At 58.0% G+C, this 22,937-nt stretch overlaps 3 protein-coding genes across 3 annotated transcripts; all 3 read left to right on the top strand.

Moving 5' to 3' along the window:
- Positions 1-518: 518 nt before the first annotated feature.
- LOC308495638 (protein FAM193B-like) lies at positions 519-5,590 on the top strand. The gene is made up of 4 exons (XM_081080602.1): positions 519-3,149; positions 3,279-3,354; positions 4,122-4,219; positions 5,209-5,590. Exons 1-3 carry the CDS (start codon positions 2,342-2,344, stop codon positions 4,216-4,218), a joined length of 981 nt encoding a protein of 326 aa, XP_080936728.1. The 5' UTR covers positions 519-2,341; the 3' UTR covers position 4,219; positions 5,209-5,590.
- Positions 5,591-10,498: 4,908 nt separating this feature from the next.
- On the top strand, positions 10,499-16,233 carry DDX41 (DEAD-box helicase 41). Its single transcript, XM_081080603.1, has 17 exons — positions 10,499-10,567; positions 10,651-10,761; positions 10,902-11,061; positions 11,864-11,938; positions 12,064-12,124; positions 12,251-12,387; positions 12,774-12,846; positions 12,971-13,124; positions 13,202-13,338; positions 14,078-14,240; positions 14,353-14,484; positions 14,751-14,822; positions 14,955-15,051; positions 15,188-15,337; positions 15,427-15,498; positions 15,601-15,711; positions 15,876-16,233. The coding sequence occupies exons 1-17, from the start codon at positions 10,541-10,543 to the stop codon at positions 16,010-16,012; spliced, it is 1,869 nt and encodes a 622-aa protein (XP_080936729.1). The 5' UTR covers positions 10,499-10,540; the 3' UTR covers positions 16,013-16,233.
- A 1,985-nt stretch (positions 16,234-18,218) lies between these two features.
- DOK3 (docking protein 3) lies at positions 18,219-22,459 on the top strand. The gene is made up of 5 exons (XM_081080611.1): positions 18,219-18,322; positions 19,286-19,591; positions 21,146-21,245; positions 21,337-21,509; positions 21,589-22,459. Exons 1-5 carry the CDS (start codon positions 18,257-18,259, stop codon positions 22,267-22,269), a joined length of 1,326 nt encoding a protein of 441 aa, XP_080936737.1. The 5' UTR covers positions 18,219-18,256; the 3' UTR covers positions 22,270-22,459.
- Positions 22,460-22,937: the final 478 nt, after the last annotated feature.

The raw sequence follows: 22,937 nt of genomic DNA, 5'->3' as shown, positions 1-22,937 counted from the left end.
CCTGCCCCCAAAAGAAATCTGGGCCCCTGCTGTACCTCTAAGTGGTTGGCATCCCCTAAATATTTCCCAGCCTTTCCACTTGCCTTCTGTCTGCAAACTGCTGTCTCTCTCTCCAGGGCGATACCGCCTCTGGGAAATACTCCCTGATGGGCCCGCTCCTGGTTCCCAGAGCACCCTGTGCTTTCTTCCCTGTAGCTCTTGGCACTGTCACTCAGAATTAAACAGCCTGTTTGCATGTCTGTCTCCCCCAGCAGACTTAGGTCAGCGAGCAGAGACTATGTCTCCCGCACAGTTGAATTCTCAGAGCCCAGCCCAGTGCCTCAGAGTCGATGGTCAAGAACTGATTGACAGGACTGAAAAACACAGGAACTTCTGCAGATCACAGCTGGTGTGCTGTCCTGACTCTGCCACTCACCAGTCATGCAACCTTGGGCCAGTTTCTTAGTCTTTCCCAAGTCGAGTGTCCTCATCTGTAAATGGAGGCTAATAATGCCACAAAGGCGTTGTGAGCATTACATGAGACAGCATGTAGGAAGTACTAGCTCATGGTAAAGAGCAGAAAATGTGTGTTTCTGTGCCTTCCCCTTCTCGCTACCAAATTGTATGTGGTTCCACATCACTCCCTCCACGCCAGCCGTTTGCAGACACCTTTGTTTAGCAGCAGAATGCTCTTCTGCAAATGAAGTCTTGCAAGGAACTCAGTTTGTAACAAAGCAGAGCGGTTCTGATGCAGGGGAAGAGTGAAGAGAGGCACTCCCAGTCCTCTGTGCATACCCACGGCCTTGAATTCCAGGCCGCAGACCTGGAAACGCTGCCGCAGACTGAGCTGCTCCCTCACCTGAGCGCAGTGCCAGGGCACAGCCTCACTTGCACCCAGGGAACGGGACACACCCTCTCAGGTATCCCCATAGCGACCCTGTGAGGCATAGGTAGGTCATTTTTCTCCTAAGTTTACAAATGATGTTAGTAAGGTTCAGAGAAGTGATTTGTCCAAGGTCTCACAGCTGCGGTCCTAGTCAGTTGTGGAGCCAGTGTTCAAGAAAGACGACAGGACAAATAACTGCATGCCTACTGGGCACAGAGTCACCCTCCTGAAGTTGACTCTGAGGTGATAGCAAGCCCTCTCTTCTCTCCCCACTTTCCTCTTCCTGTTTCTCCTTCATTCCCGGCTCGCTAGAAATCTGTGAAATGGTGGAAGTCATGCAGGCCTTGGCACGGCACCACCACCTGCTTCCTATAGGCTTTGACATCTGTCTCCTGCCCCCTCTAAAGGCCTTCGGGGCCTGCTGGTGCCTTGAGCTTGGGCAGGCGGTGGGGGGAGGGGTCACTCAGCCCCCAGACGTTATTTTTCACTCGCCACGTCTGGCTCTGTCAACACTGATTGGCAGGGCCTGGCCTCCCTGAGCCCCACACAGGCAAAGACGCTGCTTTTACATCCTGCCCTAGGGCACCATGTGGCTGTCCCTAGTGTGTCATGGGGCACACGTTAGGCATGCCCTTGATTACTTGAGGCCAACTGAGCAGTGAGTGGCCTTCCTATGGGAACTTCGCCCTGTTCAGTGGCACCCATACACAGTGTTAGGAGGCACACACATTCCCAGTCCCCAGAGCAGTGTCAGCCTCACAGCTTCCTTCCTGAAAGACCCGCGTGATGGCACGGCTTTTCCCCTACCACCTGCAGAATTGGAGAGAATGTCTGTAGTTGCCGTCTTCCTCACTTAGGTCTTCATTTTAGAACTATTGTCCCCATTTTGCAGATGAGTCCACTGAGACTCAGCAAACAGGTGGATTGCTCAGGCTTCGGCCTGGGAGGCAAGGTTCAATTAGCTACATCCCTACCGCTTTGAGTCTAGCCTTCTTAGGCCCTAAGACGTCACTGGGGCTCTAGATGAACAAGCTGTGAAAACCCTGCCTTCTGTGGGTGTAACAGCCTCCGTGCCCAAGATGTGTACCTGCCTGATTGCACTTCATCTTCACTCCTGCAGGGTGGGCGAGCGGGCCAGGCTCATGAGGCACTGCCTATAGCCAGTTAGTGGCAAAGCTGGGCCCCATGCTGGTGTGTCAGGTGTCACGTTGTGTCTGGCAGCTTCCAGGCCCTTGCTGAAACTGCCTCTTGTATTGGCAGGAAAAGGAGAAGGCCCAGTTGGCAGCAGAAGCTCTGAAGCAGGTGAATCGTAGTGTTTCTGGAAGCCGGGAGCTGAGGCCTGCCAGGGAGAGGCTCTTGGAGTGGCCCGACCGGGAGCTGGATCGGGTCAACAGCTTCCTGAGCAGCCGTCTGCAGGAGATCAAGAACACCGTCAAGGACTCCATCCGCGCCAGCTTCAGTGTGTGTGAGCTCAGCATGGACAGCAATGGCTTCTCTAAGGACGGGGCTGTTGAGCCAGAGCCCCAGAGTCTACCCCCCTCGAACTTCAATGGCTCCTCAGAGCACCGGCCTGACATCAACCTTGACCTTTCCCCTTTGACTTTGGGCTCCCCTCAGAACCACATGTTACAAGCTCCAGGCGAGCCAGCCCCACCGTGGTCAGAAATGAGAGGCCCCCACCCACCGTGGACAGAGGTGAGGGGCCCCCCTCCCGGTATCATCCCCGAGAATGGGCTAGTGAGGAGACTCAGCACTGTGCCCAACTTGTCCCGGGTGATCTGGGTCAAGACACCCAAGCCAGGCCACACCAGCTCTGAGGCGCCAAGCCCAAAGGAAGTCCCCAGTTGCAAGCAGGAGCTGCCTGAGCCTGTGGCCTCAGGTGGGAAGCCACGGAAAGGCAAGAGACAGGGCAGTCAGGCCAAGAAGAGTGAGGTGAGCCCAGCCCCCCGCTCTGCGGCCAGCTTGGAGTCTCCTGGTGCCAAGGGCCAGACCCCCAGTCCCCAGCAGCCAGGCAAGGCCCCGGAGCCTCCCAAAGTGGACAGCTGTGCCGAGGCCGGCGACGGGAGCCGGGGGAGCCGGCCAGGACCAGGCTGGGCTGACAGCCCCAAAGCTGACAAGGAGAAGGGCAGCTCCTGGCGAAACTGGCCAGGTGAGGCCAAAGCACGGCCTCAGGAGCAGGAGTCTGTGCAGCCCCCAGGCCCAGCGAGGCCCCAGAGCTTGCCGCAGGGCAAGGGCCGCAGCCGCCGCAGCCGCACCAAGCAGGAGAAGTCAGCCGCCTCCTTGGGTGAGTGCCCCAGGAGCAGGGGCTGAGCGCCCCACCAGGCCACGGGTGGAGGGCAGTCCTCGTGTGTGGGCAGCGCTGACCCAGAGGCCTGGCTGTGGGCACTGAGCCCTCCTGGCTGTGTCTTCCTAGACGACGTGTTCCTGCCCAAGGACATGGATGGTGTGGAGATGGACGAGACAGACCGAGAGGTGGAGTACTTCAAGAGGTAGGTGTGGGCACCGCCCCCCACTCCCAGGCGTCTCCCATCAGCCTGTCTGCTGGAACCCAGGGAGCCACTTGGCAGGACAGTGCAAAGGGACCTGGCGAAGGAGGCATGGCAGGCCCCGAGAACCAGGGCTTCTCTGGCTTCGTTCACTCTGGATTCACTTGCACTTTCTGCTCTGCCTGGGCTGAGCTTGGGGGCAGAGGCAAATCACACAGTCTAGATGGGAAGAGCATAAACCTATATATAGTCCAGCCATGAGTGCTGTTAGAGGAGGAAGGGTGTGGGTTTGGGCAGTGGCTAGAAGGGGTACCGCAGACCACGCTGAGCGGTGGCGGCAGCCAGGGCAATGCTCCGACAAGATGTGGTGACTGAGCCGAAACCTGAGGAGTAAGAATGAGTGGGCCAGGAAAAACGACAAGGGTATTTGTGACAGTGGGGTCAGCACGTATAAAGGTTTGAGGGTGAAAGAAACTTACGTCCTGAGGAAAACGGAAGACAGCGCAGTATCGCTAGTGTAAAATCCAGGAGGGGGACGGCGAATGCCAGTGCGGCATCACTGTCTTAATGGGTTGGCCCCGGGCTTGTGGGCACCCCCGCCAGGAAGCTCCCCCAGCCAGCACAGTTGCCTTACCTGCTAGACTACAGCACCCAGGACCTGGACGGGTTGTGCACAGCTGACCTGGCTCCTTTAGTGACCAGGACACACGGGTCTAGTAGGCGGGGGGATCTCTGATTGTGCTTCTCCTCTGTCCCCCCAAACCTGACAGGTTCTGTTTGGATTCTGCAAAGCAAACACGCCAGAAAGTTGCTGTGAACTGGGCCAACTTCAGCCTCAAGAAAACCACTCCCAGCACAGCTCAGTGAGGTATGGAGACCCCAAGTGTTGCGTGCACCCTCTCCCAGTGCTCTGAAGCACAGGGAGTAGGCCTGAGGCTTGCAGCCCTGGCCCCTCCGTCTCCACAATGACAGCCCAGCAGGCTCTGCTCTCCACAGCGCAGGACACATCTCTTCTCCTGCAGCCATTTTTCCCGAGCCCTGTCCTTCCATTACTCCTCCCTGGGTCAGGCCCTCCTGCCCTTGTTCCTGAAGGGTCCCTTCCTGCACTGCCATCCCCTGGGGTATCTCCACCAGGCCCCCACTTCCCCTGCCAACTTCCTCCCAATGTGCCCAACAGCCTTGGGCCCCCGAGGGCTGCCCCTACCGCTGACATTATTAGCCTCGGTGTTGAATCTCACTTGCTGGGCCCGGCTCCTCGTGCAGTCTGCCAGGGCCAGCCCCAAGGGAGCAACATGGCAGCTGAGCTAGACCAAGTCCTTGGACGTCATTTAGGCCCAAACAGGGCAGGTTTCACGAAGAAAGTAATAGTGAAGCCGCCACCTGGAAGAAGAGGCCTGGCCTCCCCTCCCAGCCACCTGCATAGGCCCTTCTGTCTGAATCGTTGACCTGTCAGATGATGTTTTGGATGAGAATAGAGCAGGAGGCACTGGACTGTAGGATAGGAGAGAAGGGTCGCTGGCGGGCAGGCTTTGGTGCTGGCTTTGCGGCCTAATGGCTGTGCAGTGCCGTACCTCAATGCTCAGCTGTGTCTCTGGGCTCAGGCCTTTTCTGACTGATGATCACATAGCTGCCCTTAAGGCAACAGGAAACGGGGGCTGATGTCCTCACCTGCCCTCCTTCTCTCTGGCCAGGGCAGCAGACTTCCTGGATTCTCGGCTGAGTCTCCTAGTCCCTTTTTGGGTCAGGATCCCCCACCCTTGATGCTGTTCCTGCCTCCACGGGGACCTGTGGAGACCCAGAGCCGGCATGTGGAGGCCATTGCTCTCACCATGTGGCCGTGCTCTTCTGTATTCTCAGCTCCTGCGGGGTCCCGCTTCTTCATGGTCTCCTGAGATCCCCGACTGCCAGCAAAAGGTCTACAGTTTCTTCCTCCTCCACAGCCCCACCCACCTGCCCAAGACCCTCGCTGCTCCCCGCCATCCCGGACCAACCAAAAGCTGAATGGATGCTGAGCCGGGCTGGGACCCCTCAGGACCTCCACAGAGCCATCTCCTGGTGCTACGCGGCCTCCACACTGAGAGCCTGGGGGCTGGGCTGGCCTGTGGGCCGGGGGCTGCTGGCCCAACACTGCTCTCTTTGTGTTTGTTTTTTTGTTTGTTTTATTTTATTTTTTAATTCTTTACTTTTGATACTGTGAAGATCTTTCCTGCCGAAAGATAAAGCAACATTTGGACACAGAGTTGTGTGTTTCCTTTGCTGGGCTGGGTCAAGGGTGAACTGAGGGATGTAATCAGAAGCACAGGTCTGTCTTAGTCTCTCACCTTGTTAAGCATGTACTTGCTGTGTGTCAGTGGTTTGGCATTGTTTCCACTTAATTCTTGCAGCAGTTCTAAGTAGGACTGTTATCCCATTTTATAGATAAGGAAACTAAAGCTAAGACAGGAAAATGACTTGAGTGAGCTCAGTCTAGCTCACAGGGTTAGAACACAGGCCCGTATGACTGCCGCTTGCCTTTTCCCCCTGTTGGGAGCAATCGTATGGGAACAGCCCCTTCCCCGCACTGGGTCTGTTTCCCCCTCTGCAAGATGGGTGAGTTGGAGCGATGGGACTTGGTCTCCGGGCAGCTGACATAAGAAGGGGCCTGGGAGAGGCTTGAGGTCTTTATGGACTGTGCATGTGTAGCCCAGATATTTAGGGGTATCATGGGAAGTGGAGGGTAGATGGAGTTTTTATAAATTGAGTCTGATTTTCAAATGGGAATGAGACATGTAGCTTAAGTACTTGAGAGTTAAGAGGATAATGAACCCTTCTGTAAAGTAAAGCAAACTGCCTCTCCCCACTCCCATGGATCTGTTTTGTAAATTCAGATATTAATATAATAGGTTTGCTAAAAATGCGTCACACTCGTGTGTCCCAACTCCTCCCCCCAATGTTATTTTCTCCACTAAAACCAGCTCTTAACCTGAGCTAATGTGGGGGGCAGTGGAGGCAGTGGCCACACAGTCATTAAGAGCCCTCTATGGAGTGCGGGGAGCCAGATCAGAAACCGCTTACTATTCCCTCCCGCAGCCCCACCTGGTGGAGCCCCACCATGGGCTGGCAGCAGTACCAGCTTTCCCTTCTAAAGAAGTGAAACAGCATTGCCCACATGCTCACAAGTCCTGGTCCCTGGCCTTTCCCAATCCCTAAGGAAGTGTGGGCACTGCCCTGTGAAACCTTTTTCTGTATATTTATTACCTGTGTTCCTCTCACACTCCAACTCTTGTGTGAGTTCCTCTCACACTCCACACTCACTCAGGCTCCTGCCATGCAGTTGGATTAGCACAGCTATCTAAAATTCTGCATTGTTCGAAAATTGAAAGCCTGATTACAGCAGTCGCTTTTCCTACAGAGAAGGACTTCTGCAAGTGGCATTTGGGGCCCTCCATGCCGAGCCCCTGCCTCCAGCCACACCTACAACCTCCGTCTCCCGCGAGGCCTAGCACCCTTAGATCTCCCAACTTTTCCTCCCACACTTCCCTAATCCCAGATTACACTTTGTGAATTCCTGCTTATTCTTCACATCCCAGTTGAGAGGCCACTTTTACTATGAGAATCAGTTTGCCCTGCCTTTGTGATAATCTCAAACGTGGTACCTGCCTGTCTTTTGATACTTCTTAACCTCAAAACTGGTTAGCTATATTTCTGTCTCCTCAACAAATCTGTAATCCCACGAGCCAGGTTTGTGTCTTGCCCATCTTTATCTGCTTCAGCACTCAATACACAATGCCCAGCACAGGCTCATATGAAATACATGAAGAAGGAAAGGGCAGCACTGACCATCACTCTTCTTAAAGTCCCCAGTGATAAAATTTTTCTGACGGGGCCCCGCATGCTCTGGGCCCTATCTGTCTCTCCCACCCTTGCTCTGGCTACCCCCACCCCATGTGGGCCAAGTGATCTCTTTATTCCCTAGGAATCTGTGCGCTTGTACATGGCCAGACCACTCCTGCTGGACCCTCTTTCAGGAAGCCTCGTCCTCTCCTCCACTTCCTGCTCCGAGATTCCACACTTCTCTGGAAGCTCAGATCCACTGTTTCCTGGAAGCCTCTGGTTCTCCAGGCAGCGAGGCACTCTGAGCTCGATTACAGCATTTCCCATCAGCATTTACATACATATGTACAGACCTCACCATCAGCAGTGTTTTATTTACCCCTCACTACTCTGAACATAGATGTTGTCTCACTTAGATGAGAACACCAGTCCGCCTCAGTGCTTGAGTCAACTGTTCCGCAAGCAGCGCCCCGTGCCCCGGGCATCGGGATCCCAGCCGGTCGGTCCCGGAGCTCCCTGGCCATTAGAGGGTGCGCCCGGTGACGTCATCGTCTGGGCGAGGCTGGATACCTGATGGGATCCGCGGTCTTCCCTTGGGGCACCTCCCCCGCCACCGGGCTTGATTCGAACTTTTAGCGCAGGGGTGTCCAAACTTTTTTCACCAAGGGCCATATGTGGTAAAATACACAAACAGCCGGGCCACTCACTCGAGGTGAAGTACGTATTGCCTCACCTTGTTTATTTAAGTAAACTAAATCAATCAGTCTACAACACTGCTTTTCATGAATGGGATTTTTTTTTTTAATAACAAAAACGGTTGGCAGTTCATTCTCAAAACAGCTGCCTCTGATTGCTTCTGGATGGTGGTCCTTCTTGACAGACCTGGAGGGGATATAAAATAAATTATATACTATATTTCAAGCTTGTTATGCAAATAAGTTTGGATTATAAACAGATCAACTAATATTTGTTTTTAAAATGCTATCAACATAAAATGATTACATTTATTAAGTAATAGGGCTTAATAACACATGGAACATGTAATATATTTTGAACTCAGGGGAACACGGTTGCACTCAGTGGGAAAAATGAAGTTGCGCTTTGGCCTGCAGGACTGCTGGCAGGTCCGGAGTCAGTTTTGTGGTTGAGATGCGAAGGACGTCACAGAAATGGTCATTGGTCATTTTGGTTCTCAATCTGCTTTTGTTCAGCCTCATCAGAGAAAATGTTTGTTCACATATGTATGTTGAGCCGAACAGACTCATCATTCTTTTTGCGTGGAGTCTCATCAGAGGCAACTTGGCTTCTTCCACGCTCCGGTAGAAGGCAGGTAAGGAGAGAAGCTGATGTTGATTCTTCAGAGAATCATCACACTGCATTTCTGTAAGTTCTAATTGCAGACTCTCTTCCACTTCTTCTGCATTTATCATGAAGGGAGTCGCGAACAGCTTGATATCGTTCTCAATGGTAGAAAAATCTTGGAAGCGCTGAGAAAATTCTGTCATGAGACGTGATCACAGACACATATTTCCCCTTTTTATCAGAGAGATCGGCCTTTGGAAATGCAGATCTGATTTCGGACAGTGTGGGGAAGTGCGCGACATTGGAGGTGCGCAACGGTGCCTCACACAGTCAGAGCTTCACACAGAATGCTTTCCTGTGTGCGTGAAGCTGCGGTACGAGTTGGTCTTTGCCTTGGAGGTTTTTGTTGAGTGTGTTAAGATGTTCAGTGAGATCAACTAAAAACACCAGGTCTGCCAACCATAGAGGGTCACTCAGCTCGTGAAGAGGTCGGTCCTTTTCTTTCAAAAACTGGTCGATCTCTGATCTCAGAGAATAAAACCGCTGAAGCACGGAGCGGCGACTTAGCCAGAGCACTTCTGAATGGTAGAGCAGGTCCCCATATTCAGCATCAACGTCAGGTAAGAAAGTTTGAAATTCTCTGTGGTAGAGTGCTCGTACTCGAATTGTGTTTGCCGTTTTCACAACAGTGTTCACCCCTGAGTGTTCATCACGTCGCTGAGTTAGTTCCTCACGTCAGACTGCTTCTTGGTGGGTGATACAGTCCACTTTACCTGCCTCACCTCCGCTCTCCTGCACGTTGGCGCACACCAGAGGCCATTCCTTTGCGCTCGCCTGTCATAGCTGGAGCGCCATCCGTTGTAACTCCACACAGCTTGTCCCATTTAAGTCCTATCTTGTCAGCTGCATTCGACACAGCTTCAAAAACGTCTTTACCCGTTGTTGTGGTATTTAGACTGCTGAGATCAAGCAGCTCCTCCATGACGCAAACGTTATGGTCAACTCCCCGCAAAACAATGAATAACTGTGCGGTATCTGTGGCGTCTGCGCTCTCATCACGTGCAATGGAGGAGAAATCAAAAGCACACGCCTTGTCTGACAGTTGATGTTTTATGTTGGCTGACAAGTCTTCGATTTGCCCCACAACTGTGTTTCTTGATAGGCTCACGTTGTCGAATTCTTGACTTTTTTCTGGGCACATTATTCCCGCGACTTTAGTGAGGCACTGTTTTATAAATTCACCATCTGAAAAAGCCTTCACACGCTGGGCAATGAGTTGAGCCACCTCATAGCTGGCTATTGTGGCATTTTCTTGTTTTGGGGGCACAGGAAAAATACTGTTGTTGAGCTAGCAAGATAGTTGTCATCTGCTTAACCTTCTGTTCTCGTTCCACACCAGTGTAGGACACGTAGGTCTCACGCTGGGTTTCGCAGTGTCCTCTTACATTGTACTCCATCACTGTGACACTCTCATTACAAATCAAACACACACACTTCCCCTTGACTTCCATAAAGAAGTATTCATTTTCCCACCGTGGGTGAAATTTTCTACACTCACTCGCTATCTTGCGTTTCTTTGGTGTTGTCATTTTCAGAGTGCTGTGGCAATACTTTTCTTTCCTTAATTTTGTTTTGTAGAGGAACTGCCTCGATCAACTCAGTAGCTCCACCTAGAGTTAAAACCAAGAAATGCAATATCACCAGGTTTCATGTGCGGGCCATATTGTGCTATATTTTTGGAATTTGCTGCGGCCAATTAAAAATGGATCGCGAGGCCGCAGTTGGCCCCCGGCCCGTAGTTTGGACACCCCTGCTTTAGCACAAGCTCCAAATCCTCCAGTATCCCATAATGCGTTGCCGGATGTCTTCGCCCTCAAACCGGCAATAGCTGTGTAGCCACTCAGGGAATATTGACGCCGCGCGCGCAGAGCAGCAGCTCAGTAGAAAGTTTGTCCCTCGGTGCGACCCGGCACTCAGATGTCGTTGCTAGGCACCGACGTCCGCTCTTCACCTCTGATTGGGTCTTGGAGATAAGGCGGGGTTTTCGCCGTGGTGCGCATGCGTGCAGCGAAGGATGGAGGAGTCGGACCCCGAGCGGAAGGTGGGAGCCGGGTTGGGATCCGCGCTGGTGGCGGTACTCAGTGAAGGCTGAGGGTGCCGGGCTTGACTTGTGTGTCTCTGCAGCGGGCTCGCACCGACGAGGCGACTGCCGCAGGAAGCCGCTCCGAGGCAGAGGATGAGGACGACGAGGACTACGTGCCCTACGTGCCGTTGCGACAGCGTCGGCAGCTGCTGGTGAGGGTCCCGGGTCGAAGGACGCGTGAGGGCGCGGGTGGGGGGTTCGCAGTGGGCTGGTGACCCCTGGTCTGCGGGCTGAGGTGCCTGCACGGGAGCGTGGCCCCCGGGCCCACGCCCACTGTGTGCGGGGCCCTCAGCTCCAGAAGCTGCTGCAGCGAAGGCGCAAGGGCGCCGCGGAGGAGGAGCAGCAGGACAGCGGCAGTGAGCCCCGGGGCGACGAGGACGACATCCCGCTGGGCCCGCAGTCCAACGTCAGCCTCCTGGATCAGCACCAGCACCTCAAGGAGAAGGCTGAAGGTGGGCGGCGGCTGCGGGGCTGCGGCGGCTGCAGGGCTGCGGGGGCTGCGGGGCTGCGGGGCGCGCCTGCGGGGCTGCGGGGGCTGCGGCGGTTGCGGGGGCTGCGGGGCGCGCCTGCGGGGCTGCGGGGCTGCGGGGCTGCGGCGGCTGCGGGGCTGCGGGGGCTGCGGGGGCTGCGGGGCGCGCCTGCGGGGCTGCGGGGCTGCGGGGCGCGCCTGCGGGGCTGCGGGGGCTGCGGGGGCTGCGGGGCGCGCCTGCGGGGCTGCGGGGGCTGCGGGGCTGCGGGGCGCGCCTGCGGGGCTGCAGGGGCTGCGGGGGCTGCGGGGCGCGCCTGCGGGGCTGCGGGGGCTGCGGGGCTGCGGGGCGCGCCTGCGGGGCTGCGGGGGCTGCGGCGGCTGCGGGGGCTGCGGGGGCTGCGAGGCTGCGGGGGCTGCGGGGGCTGCGGGGCGCGCCTGCGGGGGCTGCGGGGGCTGCGAGGCTGCGGGGGCTGCGGGGCGCGCCTGCGGGGGCTGCGGCGGCTGCGGGGCTGCGGGGCTGCGGGGCTGCGGCGGCTGCGGGGCTGCGGGGGCTGCGGGGCGCGCCTGCCGGGCTGCGGGGGCTGCGGGGCGCGCCTGCGGGGCTGCGGCGGCTGCGGGGGCTGCGGGGCGCGCCTGCGGGGCTGCGGGGGCTGCGGGGCGCGCCTGCGGGGCTGCGGCGGCTGCGGGGCTGCGGCGGCTGCGGGGCGCGCCTGCGGGGCTGCGGCGGCTGCGGGGCTGCGGGGCGCGCCTGCGGGGCTGCTGACGCCGTCGGCCTTTCTCCTCAGCCCGCAAGGAGTCTGCCAAGGAGAAGCAGCTGAAGGAAGAGGAGAAGATCCTGGAGAGCGTGGCGGAGGGCAGAGGTACGGCTGCAGCCGGGCAGGGGGAGTGGGCCAAGCCTCCGGCCCCGGCGCCACGCACGTCACACCCCACGGAGCCGGGCCTGTGCGGAGCAGGTGCCAGCTCTGAGCGCCGTCTGTCTCCCCAGCCCTGATGTCGGTGAAGGAGATGGCCAAGGGAATCACGTACGACGAGCCCATCAAAACCAGGTACCTCTTTCCATCTGGGAGAAGGGAGTCACCCTGACGTGGGACACGAGGTGGCCGAGGCTGGCGGGGACACTCCAAAGCCAGCCACGCCCAGGGCCGCTCTTGCCCTCTGCCTCCCACCCGCAGTTGGACGCCCCCCCGTTACGTCCTGAGCATGTCTGAGGAGCGGCATGAGCGTGTGCGGAGGAAGTACCACATCCTGGTGGAAGGAGATGGTATCCCGCCACCCATCAAGACCTTCAAGGAAATGAAGTTTCCCGCAGGTACCCGGGCACCGGGAGAGGCACCACACTGGGAGAGTCAAACGTCTGCCTGTGAGGTTGTGTCCCGTCCCCCACGCAGCTCCACAGCTGCAGTACAGCCAGTGGGGATGGAGGGATTTAAGGAGCGGTTCCCTTTGGCTCCTTTCTCAGTTCTCCCCACCACATAGTCCCTGTTTTGTGCCATTAGAGACTTCAGTGGATAAGTGGTGTTGGCCTTAGACCTGGGTGCGGGTCCAGCCTCCACTTAGCCTGAGGCCTGTCTGTCTTTCTGTTGCTCTTTTTCTCGGGGCCTCGGTTTCATCGCTTGTACTTTGAGGGGGACAAAGCCCGTTTTCCAGGCTGGGGCCTGATGGAGTCCCGGTGAGACACAGTGTTGTTTCCCACAGCCATCCTGAGAGGCCTGAAGAAGAAGGGCATCCACCACCCAACGCCGATTCAGATCCAGGGCATCCCCACCATGTAAGTATGGACGTGGGCGCTCTGGGGAGGGCGGGGACAGCCAGGAGCAGTCACTGGACAGCCATCTGGAGACACTGTCCCTGTGCTCTGCTGAACCCGACTCAGGCCCGTCCTCTCCCAACAGTCTGTCCGGCCGCGACATGATAGGCATTGCCTTCACCGGGTCAGGCAAGACCCTGGTGTTCACTTTGCCCGTCATCATGTTTTGCCTGGAACAAGAGAAGAGATTGCCTTTCTCCAAGCATGAAGGGCCCTATGGACTCATTATCTGCCCCTCGGTAAGATAGGCTGGCCTGGAGGGCAGGGCACCAGGAAGACTGCCTTCTGGTACCAGCCCCTACCCCTGTACGTGCAGCGAGAGCTGGCCCGGCAGACCCATGGCATCCTGGAGTATTACTGCCGCCTGCTGCAGGAGGACAGCTCACCACTCCTGCGCTGTGCGCTCTGCATCGGGGGCATGTCTGTCAAAGAGCAGATGGAGACCATCCGACAGTGAGCACAGACACCCCCACCCAGGGCCACCCCACAGCCGCCAGATAAGCCAAAGGACCTTGTGTTTTAGCTACTCCACAGATCCTTGCGGAGGCCTCCTGTGGGCCCAGCCCTCAGAGAGCCCCCAGTCTAATGGGGGGTCATTTGAGGTGGGACAGAGGGATGTAGTGAGAGACTGTGGGCGCAGCGCAGATGGATTGGGATCATTCCAGGTCGAAGGCACAGCGGCTAGGAGCCCGGGGTGTCCCCGAAGGTCAGGGTGGTTCGGTGTGTAGCCCAGCAAGGAGGTTGAGGCACTGGTTGGACCTGGGCCCTTGCCACACAGTGCAGTCCCCAGCAGATACCACCAGCTGTTTGGGGTCTCAGACAGACCAGCCCCAGTCCCAGTTTCAGGGATGGGGCAGACATAGAACAGTTGAATTCAGCGAACCAGGAAAGTGAGCCCTTCGAGGCCTGCGGAGGCAGGGCGCAGTCTGAGAGCTGTCTGGAGACTCAGGCAGCAGCCTCCTGGGAGTGAGAGGAGGACCCGGGAGAAGGGTTCGCCAGGCAGAGGTGATCATGTGGCTAGGTAGAGCTCTGGAGCACTTCGTTGGTCAGGAAGGCTGCAGCCCCCTCCAGGAGAGATGTGTGCTGTGCATAGGGCAAGGTGCTGGGGGTGACGAGGAGGGGACCCGAGGGCAGAGAAGGTGGAATGCCAGCCTCCAGGTAGGGCTGAGCAGGGTCTCTCCTTGGTCCCCAGCGGTGTGCACATGATGGTGGCCACCCCCGGGCGCCTCATGGACCTGCTGCAGAAGAAGATGGTCAGCCTGGACATCTGCCGCTACCTGGCTCTGGACGAGGCCGACCGCATGATCGACATGGGCTTCGAGGGCGACATCCGCACCATCTTCTCCTACTTCAAGGTGCCCTTCCCTGCTGGCCAGGGCACACCTCCGTCCACCACGGAGGGCCCTGAGGCCCTGCGCTGCCCACCCTGTCGCACATGCCCTCAGCCCCTGCCCTCCTCTTCCTCAGGGCCAGCGGCAGACCCTACTCTTCAGTGCCACCATGCCCAAGAAGATACAGAACTTTGCCAAGAGTGCTTTGGTAAAGCCTGTCACCATCAATGTGGGGCGTGCCGGGGCCGCCAGCCTAGATGTCATCCAGGTGGGCCAGCAGTCCTGGAGGGCAGTGTCACCTTTGAGGGCAGGGTCTGGCAAGGCTCCCTTTGAAGCTGATTGGAGCAGGGTGGGGGGCTGCACCTTGTGGGCACTGGGGGTTTCATTCAAAGGAAACATTCTTAGGGTCCCCGGCCCTTGGTAGCAAGAGGCTACTCGTCACCCTCCGGCTGGGATTGGGGGGTCCAGCCTGTGACGGGGCCATGCTAGTGAGGCTGTTCTCAGACCCACCTAACCTGGCCCCTGTGGTGGCAGGAGGTGGAATATGTGAAGGAGGAGGCCAAGATGGTGTACCTGCTCGAGTGCCTGCAGAAGACACCCCCGCCCGTGAGTGTCCCAGCCAGGCTGGCCCAGGGCACCCCGGAGGAGGGAAGAGGGCGGTAGGAGCAGCACACGGGAGAAGGTCAGGGACACCTGGGCAGAGGCGCCCCGGTGACTGGCATGGGCCTTCCTGGACAGGTGCTCATCTTTGCAGAGAAGAAGGCAGACGTAGACGCCATCCACGAGTACCTGTTGCTCAAGGGGGTCGAGGCTGTCGCCATCCACGGGGGCAAAGGTCAGAGTGGCGCCTGCATAGGCACGAACGCTGCTGCCGTTGCAGCCCTTACCTAACCCGCCCCTGCCTGGCTGGCTTGTCACTGCTCCCCAGACTCTTGCTATCGCGCTAACCCCTCACACCTGACCCTCTGCAGACCAGGAGGAACGGACCAAGGCCATCGAGGCTTTCCGGGAGGGCAAGAAAGATGTCCTAGTGGCCACAGACGTAGCCTCCAAGGGCCTGGACTTCCCTGCCATCCAGCACGTCGTCAATTATGACATGCCTGAGGAGATCGAGAACTACGGTGGGAGCGTGGGGGAGCGTGGGGGATTGGGCTGCACGCTCGGCCCCCAGCCCAGGCAGTGGGCCAGACGCTGTCCCCTCTCTCTGCAGTGCACAGAATCGGCCGTACTGGGCGCTCGGGAAACACAGGCATCGCCACCACCTTCATCAACAAGGCCTGCGGTGAGTACCCCAGGGCCCCCTGGCGTCCTGTGTCCCCTGGGTCTTCTAGGCCCTGGTTACAGGGCCCAGGGTGAGACCTAATGGTGCCCCACTGCCCCACAGACGAGTCAGTGCTGATGGACCTCAAAGCCCTGCTGCTGGAGGCCAAGCAGAAGGTGCCACCGGTACTGCAAGTGCTGCACTGCGGGGACGAGTCCATGCTGGACATTGGAGGTAACTGCAGAGTGGGGGACGCTAGGCCAGGGCGGGCATGACGGGAAAGCCAGGTCCACTCTGCCCATCGGGGGGCGGGGGGTTTGGGGAGGTCCAAGGTCTGGGGCGTGGAGCCTGGCCCTGTCGCCATGCTGATCCCCTCTTCCCATACCCCATGCGCCCAGGAGAGCGCGGCTGTGCCTTCTGCGGGGGCCTGGGCCATCGGATCACCGACTGCCCCAAACTCGAGGCCATGCAGACCAAGCAGGTCAGCAACATTGGCCGCAAGGACTACCTGGCCCACAGCTCCATGGACTTCTAGCTGCCTGCCGCCCTCCTCTCTCCGGAGGCCTCAGTCCCCGGGTTCCAGCCACCTCCCACATACCAGCTCCCTGGACAAGAAGCCAGCATCCTCGGCCCAGCTGGCCTGGGCTGGGCCAGGCTGCGCCTGGCTGCCTGCTCCTTGTGCCCTCAGAATTACTATTTTTGCTTCCCTTTACCCGAGCTGCCATTAAAGCACAAGCCTCTGTGGTGTGAGCCTCAGCCCTGCCTCTGTTTTTCACCTCGTCCGCCCCCTGCTCCCTGGTAGCCTCACTGACCTTCAGGGCCTGGGCATCTCACCCACCTCGGCCAACACCCAGCCGGCCTGGTTGTGGAAGGATCCGCCTCGCTTTACCCCGCTCTGTGCCAGCTGGATTTGTGACTCAGAGGGACCACGTTGGGGGACGAGGGGAAATCATTGGCCGGCTTTTCAGGTCGGGCTTTTCGGGTTGGCTATCTAACCTCCAGCCCTGCCCCAGCCTCCCTCTTCCTGTCAGTTGTATAAAGCTCCTGGGGCTTCTGGGGCCCCTTGGGAGGTGACTTCAGCCTCGGGCACCCTGCCTGCTTGCCCACCTGTGCAGGCTCCCAGGAGGGAACCCTCCACTCTGTTTGCGGAGGGGCAGCAGATGCCACTGGGCTGCCACTCAGGCCACAAGCACTCTGTGGCACACTGCCCCGCGCAGCCACAGGTGAGTGGCGGCGAGCTCAGACTTGGTCATGGGCGGCAGTCACAAGAATATTGGCAAATGCACGGGGATTTCAACATCTGGCAAGGGGTAGGCAGAGGACTGGCACTGGTAGCTCCTCTGTGCCGGGCACTTCATGTGCACAGCCACATGCCTATCCCAGCAGGACAGCAGTTGCCCAAGCCATGTTTGTCACTCGGTGTGTGTCCTTGGGCAAGTTACTTAATGTTTCTGAGCCTTGATTTCCTCATCATTGAAATGGCAGTGAGAACGCAAAGGGCCTGGTGTGTGGGGCTGAAGCTTGGGGCTTCCCGGGCCACAGTGGGTACAAAGCCAATTGTGGGAGGCCCTTGGAAAAGATTTCCTGCCCAAGAAGCTACACACCCCATATGTGACCCCCAAACTATTCCTCAGCCTGTTTCCACATTCCTTCCCATAGGTGGCATTGAATGAATGATGTGAGGCTGTCCCCAGAATTCAGATCCACACACAGCTCCGATAGTGGCCTCCAGCAAGGCACAAAAATAAGCCACTAGCAAGAAGCAAAGCTTAAAAAGAGCATGTGAGCTCTCCAGGGGCCCACTGGGGGCATGCCACCCACACTCATGGGCAGGGCCATGCCGTGAGGACTGGGGCACGCTGCTGGGGCCTTTGTGCTCTGAAGCATGGGTGGTCTGGGGAGACCTCCCAGAGGAAGAGGCAGCCAGCATCAGAGCATGGCGGTGAGGGGTGCCCTGGAGTGTGAGGACCGGACACAGCACCTGGAGTGCTGGGCTGAGGAGCGCAGTCGAGACCTGAGGGCCCGTAGGGACCAGGAAACATTTAGGAACGGGAAAGAGGTGGGCCTAGGTGGGCCAGTGGTTCAAAGGGGAGATGCAGGTCTGTGGAGTACCCTGTTTCTTTGCCTGTGAGTAAATTTATCCCTGCTTTACTTTCATTTCCCTGGCAGGAGCGGGATTGCTCTATCTATGAAGTAGCCTGCTTCTTGCCTTTCTTCAAACAAAAGAAATGCACAGGCAGGCAGTGGATGAGGAGGGCAAAGATGGAGAGAGCAAGCGAATATTAGAAATATTCCAAGATAAGGACCAGCCAACCAACCAGGGCTCCAAGTGGGAAAGCAAAGAGTTTGCCAGTCTGGCTGGAGAAGGGTCCTGGGGTAGAGTTGGGGCTGTGGGAATACCAGGCTCCAGGGTGCACAGATGCCCCCAGGGGGATGGGAGGGGTCTAAGTCCATGACTAGGGTGCCAGCCTGCAGGTCAGATGCTCACGCCCAGCTGACCCAGGTGTAGGCATGGCTCATTTGCCCTCAGGTGGTCCAAGGTGCCTGCCAGACACACACGGGCATGTTGGCCAGTCCAGTCGAAACCCCAAGGAAGAAATATGGCCCCAACCCCTATCTTAACTCCTTTACTGGAGATGGGGTTCCCTTCCCCCAGTCATGCAGCTGCCTCTCTGGACAGAGGGGAAGTGGCCAGAAGGGGAAGTGTGAGGAGTTCCCCTCAGCCTGTAACCAGTCTTCTTGGGCCCTCGGAGTGGTGGACCTGTGGCCTGCCGCAGCCATGGAGCCCCTGGAGACCCCCATCAAGGACGGCGTCCTCTACCAGCAGCACATCAAGTTCGGCAAGGTGGGGACCCTGGCTGCCAGGCAGCTGCCCAGGACAAACGGTGGGCCTCTGCCCCAGCCTGGGACAGCCCACCGAGACCTGGGAGAATGGGGATGGGAGTCAGGGTGGGGGATCCAACCCAATGGTTGGGGTGGGACAGCCCCATCCTAACCTGAACAGGTGGGCTGAGCCTGAGCCAGCCTTGGTGAGACCTTGCCTCATTTACACATGAGGACGCCGAGACGGGAGGGTGTAAGAACCCAAACCTTGGGGCAGGGCAGAGTCGGGAGACCGGCTACTTCAACAGCATTTCACCCTTCCCAGGGCCAGGCTGGGCTGGGGGCTGAGCGGGCAGAGGCCCTAGAGGTGGAGCCCCACCCTGCAGAAGAGGGCATAGCTCCTCCCAGCGTGTCATGGGACATAGTGGGGGGTTCACCTTCAGGCAGAAGGCCCTACAACTCCCGCAGCTCAGCTGCAGCTGCTGCCGGGGCAGATAAACAGTCTGTTTCCTTTGCTTGACACTATTTGCATGTTTCCTTCCTTGCCATGGCGAAAGGGAGGCCTCAGTCAGCACCCGTCCTTGTCCTGTGGCCTAAGTGACCTTTCTGGCAGGTGGGGGCAGGGAGGTGCACCAACATAACAACGGCAGTGTCAGGAGGTCTGTTGCGGCCGCCAGATACTTTACAGACATAATCTAGTAGACGCCCCACCCTGGTCTTCTCATGACCTTTTGAGAGACCAGGACACTAGTGCTTATGGGCATACCAATTAGGAAAGGTAGGGTGGATCTGAACCCAGGGCTGACTGACCCCAAGCACAGACTATTCCCCCCGCTGGGGTGGCTGTGGTAAGGCCTTCTTCTCTGAGGCCCTGAGGAACTGGGGGAGGCAGAGGCCAGCCTGAGCGGCCAGGAGCATTTGCTGAACAGCTTATGCTGAGCTGAACTGCAGGGAGGGTTTTCATCCCCATCCTTATCTCCCCCAGAAGTCCTGGCGGAAGGTATGGGGTCTGCTGTATGCAGGAGGCCCATCAGGCGTGGCACGGCTGGAGAGCTGGGAGGTCCGGGACGGTGGCCCGGGGCCAGCAGGTGACAGGTCTGCAGGTCCTGGCCGGCGTGGGGAGCGGAGAGTCATTCGCCTGGCTGACTGCGTGTCTGTGCTGCCGGCTGACGGTGAGAGCTGCCCCCGGGACACCAGTGCCTTCCTGCTCACTACCACTGAGCGAAGCCACCTGCTGGCTGCACAGCACCGCCAGGCATGGATGGGCCCCATCTGCCAGCTGGCCTTCCCGGTGAGCACAGGGCAGGAGGGCAGGGCATCCAGGGGAAGTGCGTCCCCCACACACCTTATTCATTCCATGCTCACTCACATCCTGTCACTCAGTAAGTAGCTGCCAAGCACCTATGAGCCTGGGAAACAGCCCAGAAGCCACAGAACAAATCTCAGATGGCCATACGAGCTATGGAGAAAATACAAGGCTGGGGTGGGACCAGGAGTGAACCAGGGAACATTAGGCAGGATGGTCCAGGAAGGCCTCTAAGGAGAGGACAGTGGGCCTGAGTCCTCAAGGACAACCAACCAGGCAAACATCTGAGGAAACAGTGTCCCAGACGCTGAGGTCCGAGGAGTGTCCTGAATACAAGGAGCAACATGGCCAAAGCCCGAAGGCGGGGAGAAAGTTAGTGAGTTCACGGGCAGAAAGCGAGCAGTGTGGCTGGAGGCTAGGGAGTGGGAGGGCTGAGAGCCAGCTGAAACCACCTTAGGCCACAGGTGGAGTTGGGGGTTTTATTCCAAGTGAGACCGGCTGACCCAGCAATTCCCAAGAGAATTGAAGCAGATATTCAAACAACTTGTAGTAGAATGTTCAGAGCAGCACTATTCTTCATAGCCCAAAGGGGCTAACAACCTAAATGTCTGTCAGCCAATGATGGATAAAGCAAATGTGGTCTGTCCATACGATGGAATATTACTTGGCCATAAAAAGGAAGCAACACTGGTAACAGGCTACACCGTGGATGAACCTTGAAAACATGAAACTAAGTAAAGAAGCCAAACAAAAGGCCACATATTGTATGATTCCATTTACGTGAAATACCCAGAATAGACAATTCCATAGCAATAGAAAGCAGGTTGGTGTTTGCAAGGGGCTGGGGAAATGGGGGAATGGGGAATGCGTACAGGTTTCAAAGTCCCTAGAGTGATGAAAAGTTCTGGAACTCGATAAAGGTGACGATTGCACAACGTTGTGACTTTATTAAAAGCCACTGAATTACTTTAAAATGGTTAAAATAGAAAATTTTATATTGTATATGTAAAATTTTTAATTTAAAAATTTTTAATTTTAAAAATTTGAAAATAAAAGGGGAAATGAACAGGAACAAGACCAGTGAGGAACCCCCCCCCTTTTCATGTGACCCTGGCCATACTACCGTGGGCCAAGGTGGTAGGTTCTGAGAGTCAGAGCCCAAGTGTGTGAGGGGACAAGGGGTAGGGAGGGGTGAGATAGAGCCAGAAGCCTGGGGGAAGAAGCTCTGCCCCGTCACCACTCTGAGCTATGGGGGACACACATGGGTTGGCCTGGTCCCTGGCCTAGTGCAAAGGTGTGGGGGCCACCCTATTGTGTGCCTCTGCTTTACAGCTCTCAGCACCCTCCAGGGGGAGCAGAGGAGAAATTAGCTAAGAGGTGCCCAGGGTACAGTGTGTCAGGGGCAGAGCTGGGACTCGTACCAGGTCCCTGGCTGGACTTGCTTGTCACAGAGTCCTGGGTGCCATCTCTCCCCATGAGAAAGGATTCAGGAAGAGGAGTGGGGGTGACTCTAACCTCTGACGTTGACCCATTGCCCAGGGCACAGGGGAAAGTTCCTCCGGACCAGGGGAGGTGGAGGCTCCCAAGCGAGGTCTGGTCCCCATGGAGGAGAACTCCATCTACTCATCCTGGCAGGAAGGTGAGTCAGGGACGTGCAGGGGCAGCCTCAGCACCACCACACCCAGGGTTAGGACCTCTGGGGAGCCATCAGCTGTTCCCTCTGCCTGCAGTGGGCGGGTTTCCGGTGGTGGTGCAGAGGACCGAGGCGGCTGCCCGCTGCCAGCTGAAGGGGCCCTATGTCCTGCTGCTGGGCCAGGACGCCATCCAGCTGAGTGAGCCAGCCAACCCGCAGACCCTGTACACCTGGCCCTACCGCTTCCTCCGCAAGTTTGGCTCTGACAAGGTGAGGGGCTGAGCCTGCAGGGTGTGGGGATGGCAGGTGGCCCCTTGGTCACTGACCCACCCATGTCACCCGTGCGCAGGGCGTGTTCTCTTTCGAAGCCGGCCGCCGCTGTGACTCTGGTGAAGGTCTCTTCGCCTTCAGCAGCCCCCGAGCCCGAGACCTGTGCGGGGTCGTGGCTGCTGCCATTGCCCGCCAGCGGGAGCAGCTGCCCGAACTGGCAGCCTCACGACCCTGCCCCCTGCCACGGGCCACCTCCCTGCCCTCGCTGGACCCCTTTGGGGAGCTGCGGGAGGTGCCCCCGGGGCCCGAGCCGCCTGGCTCCCGGAGGGCGCACCTGGCCGAGCCCGGACCACAGAGTCTGCCCCCGCTGCCCACTGAGCCCGGGCTGTATGCAGCTGTATGCAAGCGAGCCAGCGGGCCTCCCCGTGCCGCGGAGCACCTCTACGAGAACCTGTGTGCGCTGGAGGCCGGCACCGCACCGCCGGAGCTGGGGGACCCCATGCAGGAGGGACCCGGTGGCCGCAGCGCCCCAGCCAGCCCCATCTACCACAACAGCGAGGACCTGGGCTGGCCTGGGCCTGCCCACAACAGCAGCCTGGAGGCCCAGTACCGGCGGCTGCTGGAGCTGGAGCTGGGCGACAATGGTGAAGACGCCGGGGTCTCTGGCCGCCCCAGTACTCATGCGGGCTTCAAAGCCAAGCTGGTGACACTGCTGAGCCGGGAGCGGAAGAAGGGCCCAGCCCCCTGTGACCGGCCCTGAACACCTGAAGCGGCCTGGTGTGGAACAGGAGGGCGGACAGACAATGGACATCTGGGGACACACCCCTGCATCACTCTGGACTTTGGAGACACGGGGACATGGCAGGTGGCCTAGGGAGGCCCCTCAGGAGTTTTGCCGGCCCTCTAGTGTGCAGTGTACAGGTCTGCTGAGAATAAAGCCTTCAGCTCCCCTCCTGGTCCTGCCTTCTAGCCCACAGCCCGCACCTCCTCGCTTTAGCTCCTGACATTGGCACTTGGGGTCCACACAGGCACACAGATCCTCCCTCACATGTGTTGCAGCAAACACCAGTGACCTCTGCTGGGTTCTAGGGATATGGATGACCTGGACCTGACCTCTATTCCCAGTGGGCAGAGGGAGAAGTGAGGCTTGCTGGTGGGAGAGGCACCCTCTGGATGGAGTGTGAGGGGCAGGCAGGGCTGCCCCAGGCAGGTAGGGAGCCCGGGGTTTCCAGGCCGAGGGTGGGCATGGGGGGCCCAGAGACCACGGAAGAACACATACACAGGGCCCGAGGGGGCGTTGGGGGCCCAACATGAGAGGCCTGAGGGTCCTGCAAGGAGTTTGGGCTCTTCCTCAGCAGAGGGACAATCAGACTGAGGAAGGAGCAGGTGGAGGCAGAATTTGAGGGAGTCAAATGAGACCACCAGGAA

The sequence above is a fragment of the Rhinolophus hipposideros genome (assembly GCF_964194185.1).
Source record: "Rhinolophus hipposideros genome assembly, contig: HAP1_SCAFFOLD_383, whole genome shotgun sequence".
Taxonomy (NCBI): Eukaryota; Metazoa; Chordata; class Mammalia; order Chiroptera; family Rhinolophidae; genus Rhinolophus; species Rhinolophus hipposideros.
The sequence above is the reverse complement of the archived record's forward strand: the minus strand, read 5'-3'. Positions and strand labels throughout refer to the sequence as shown.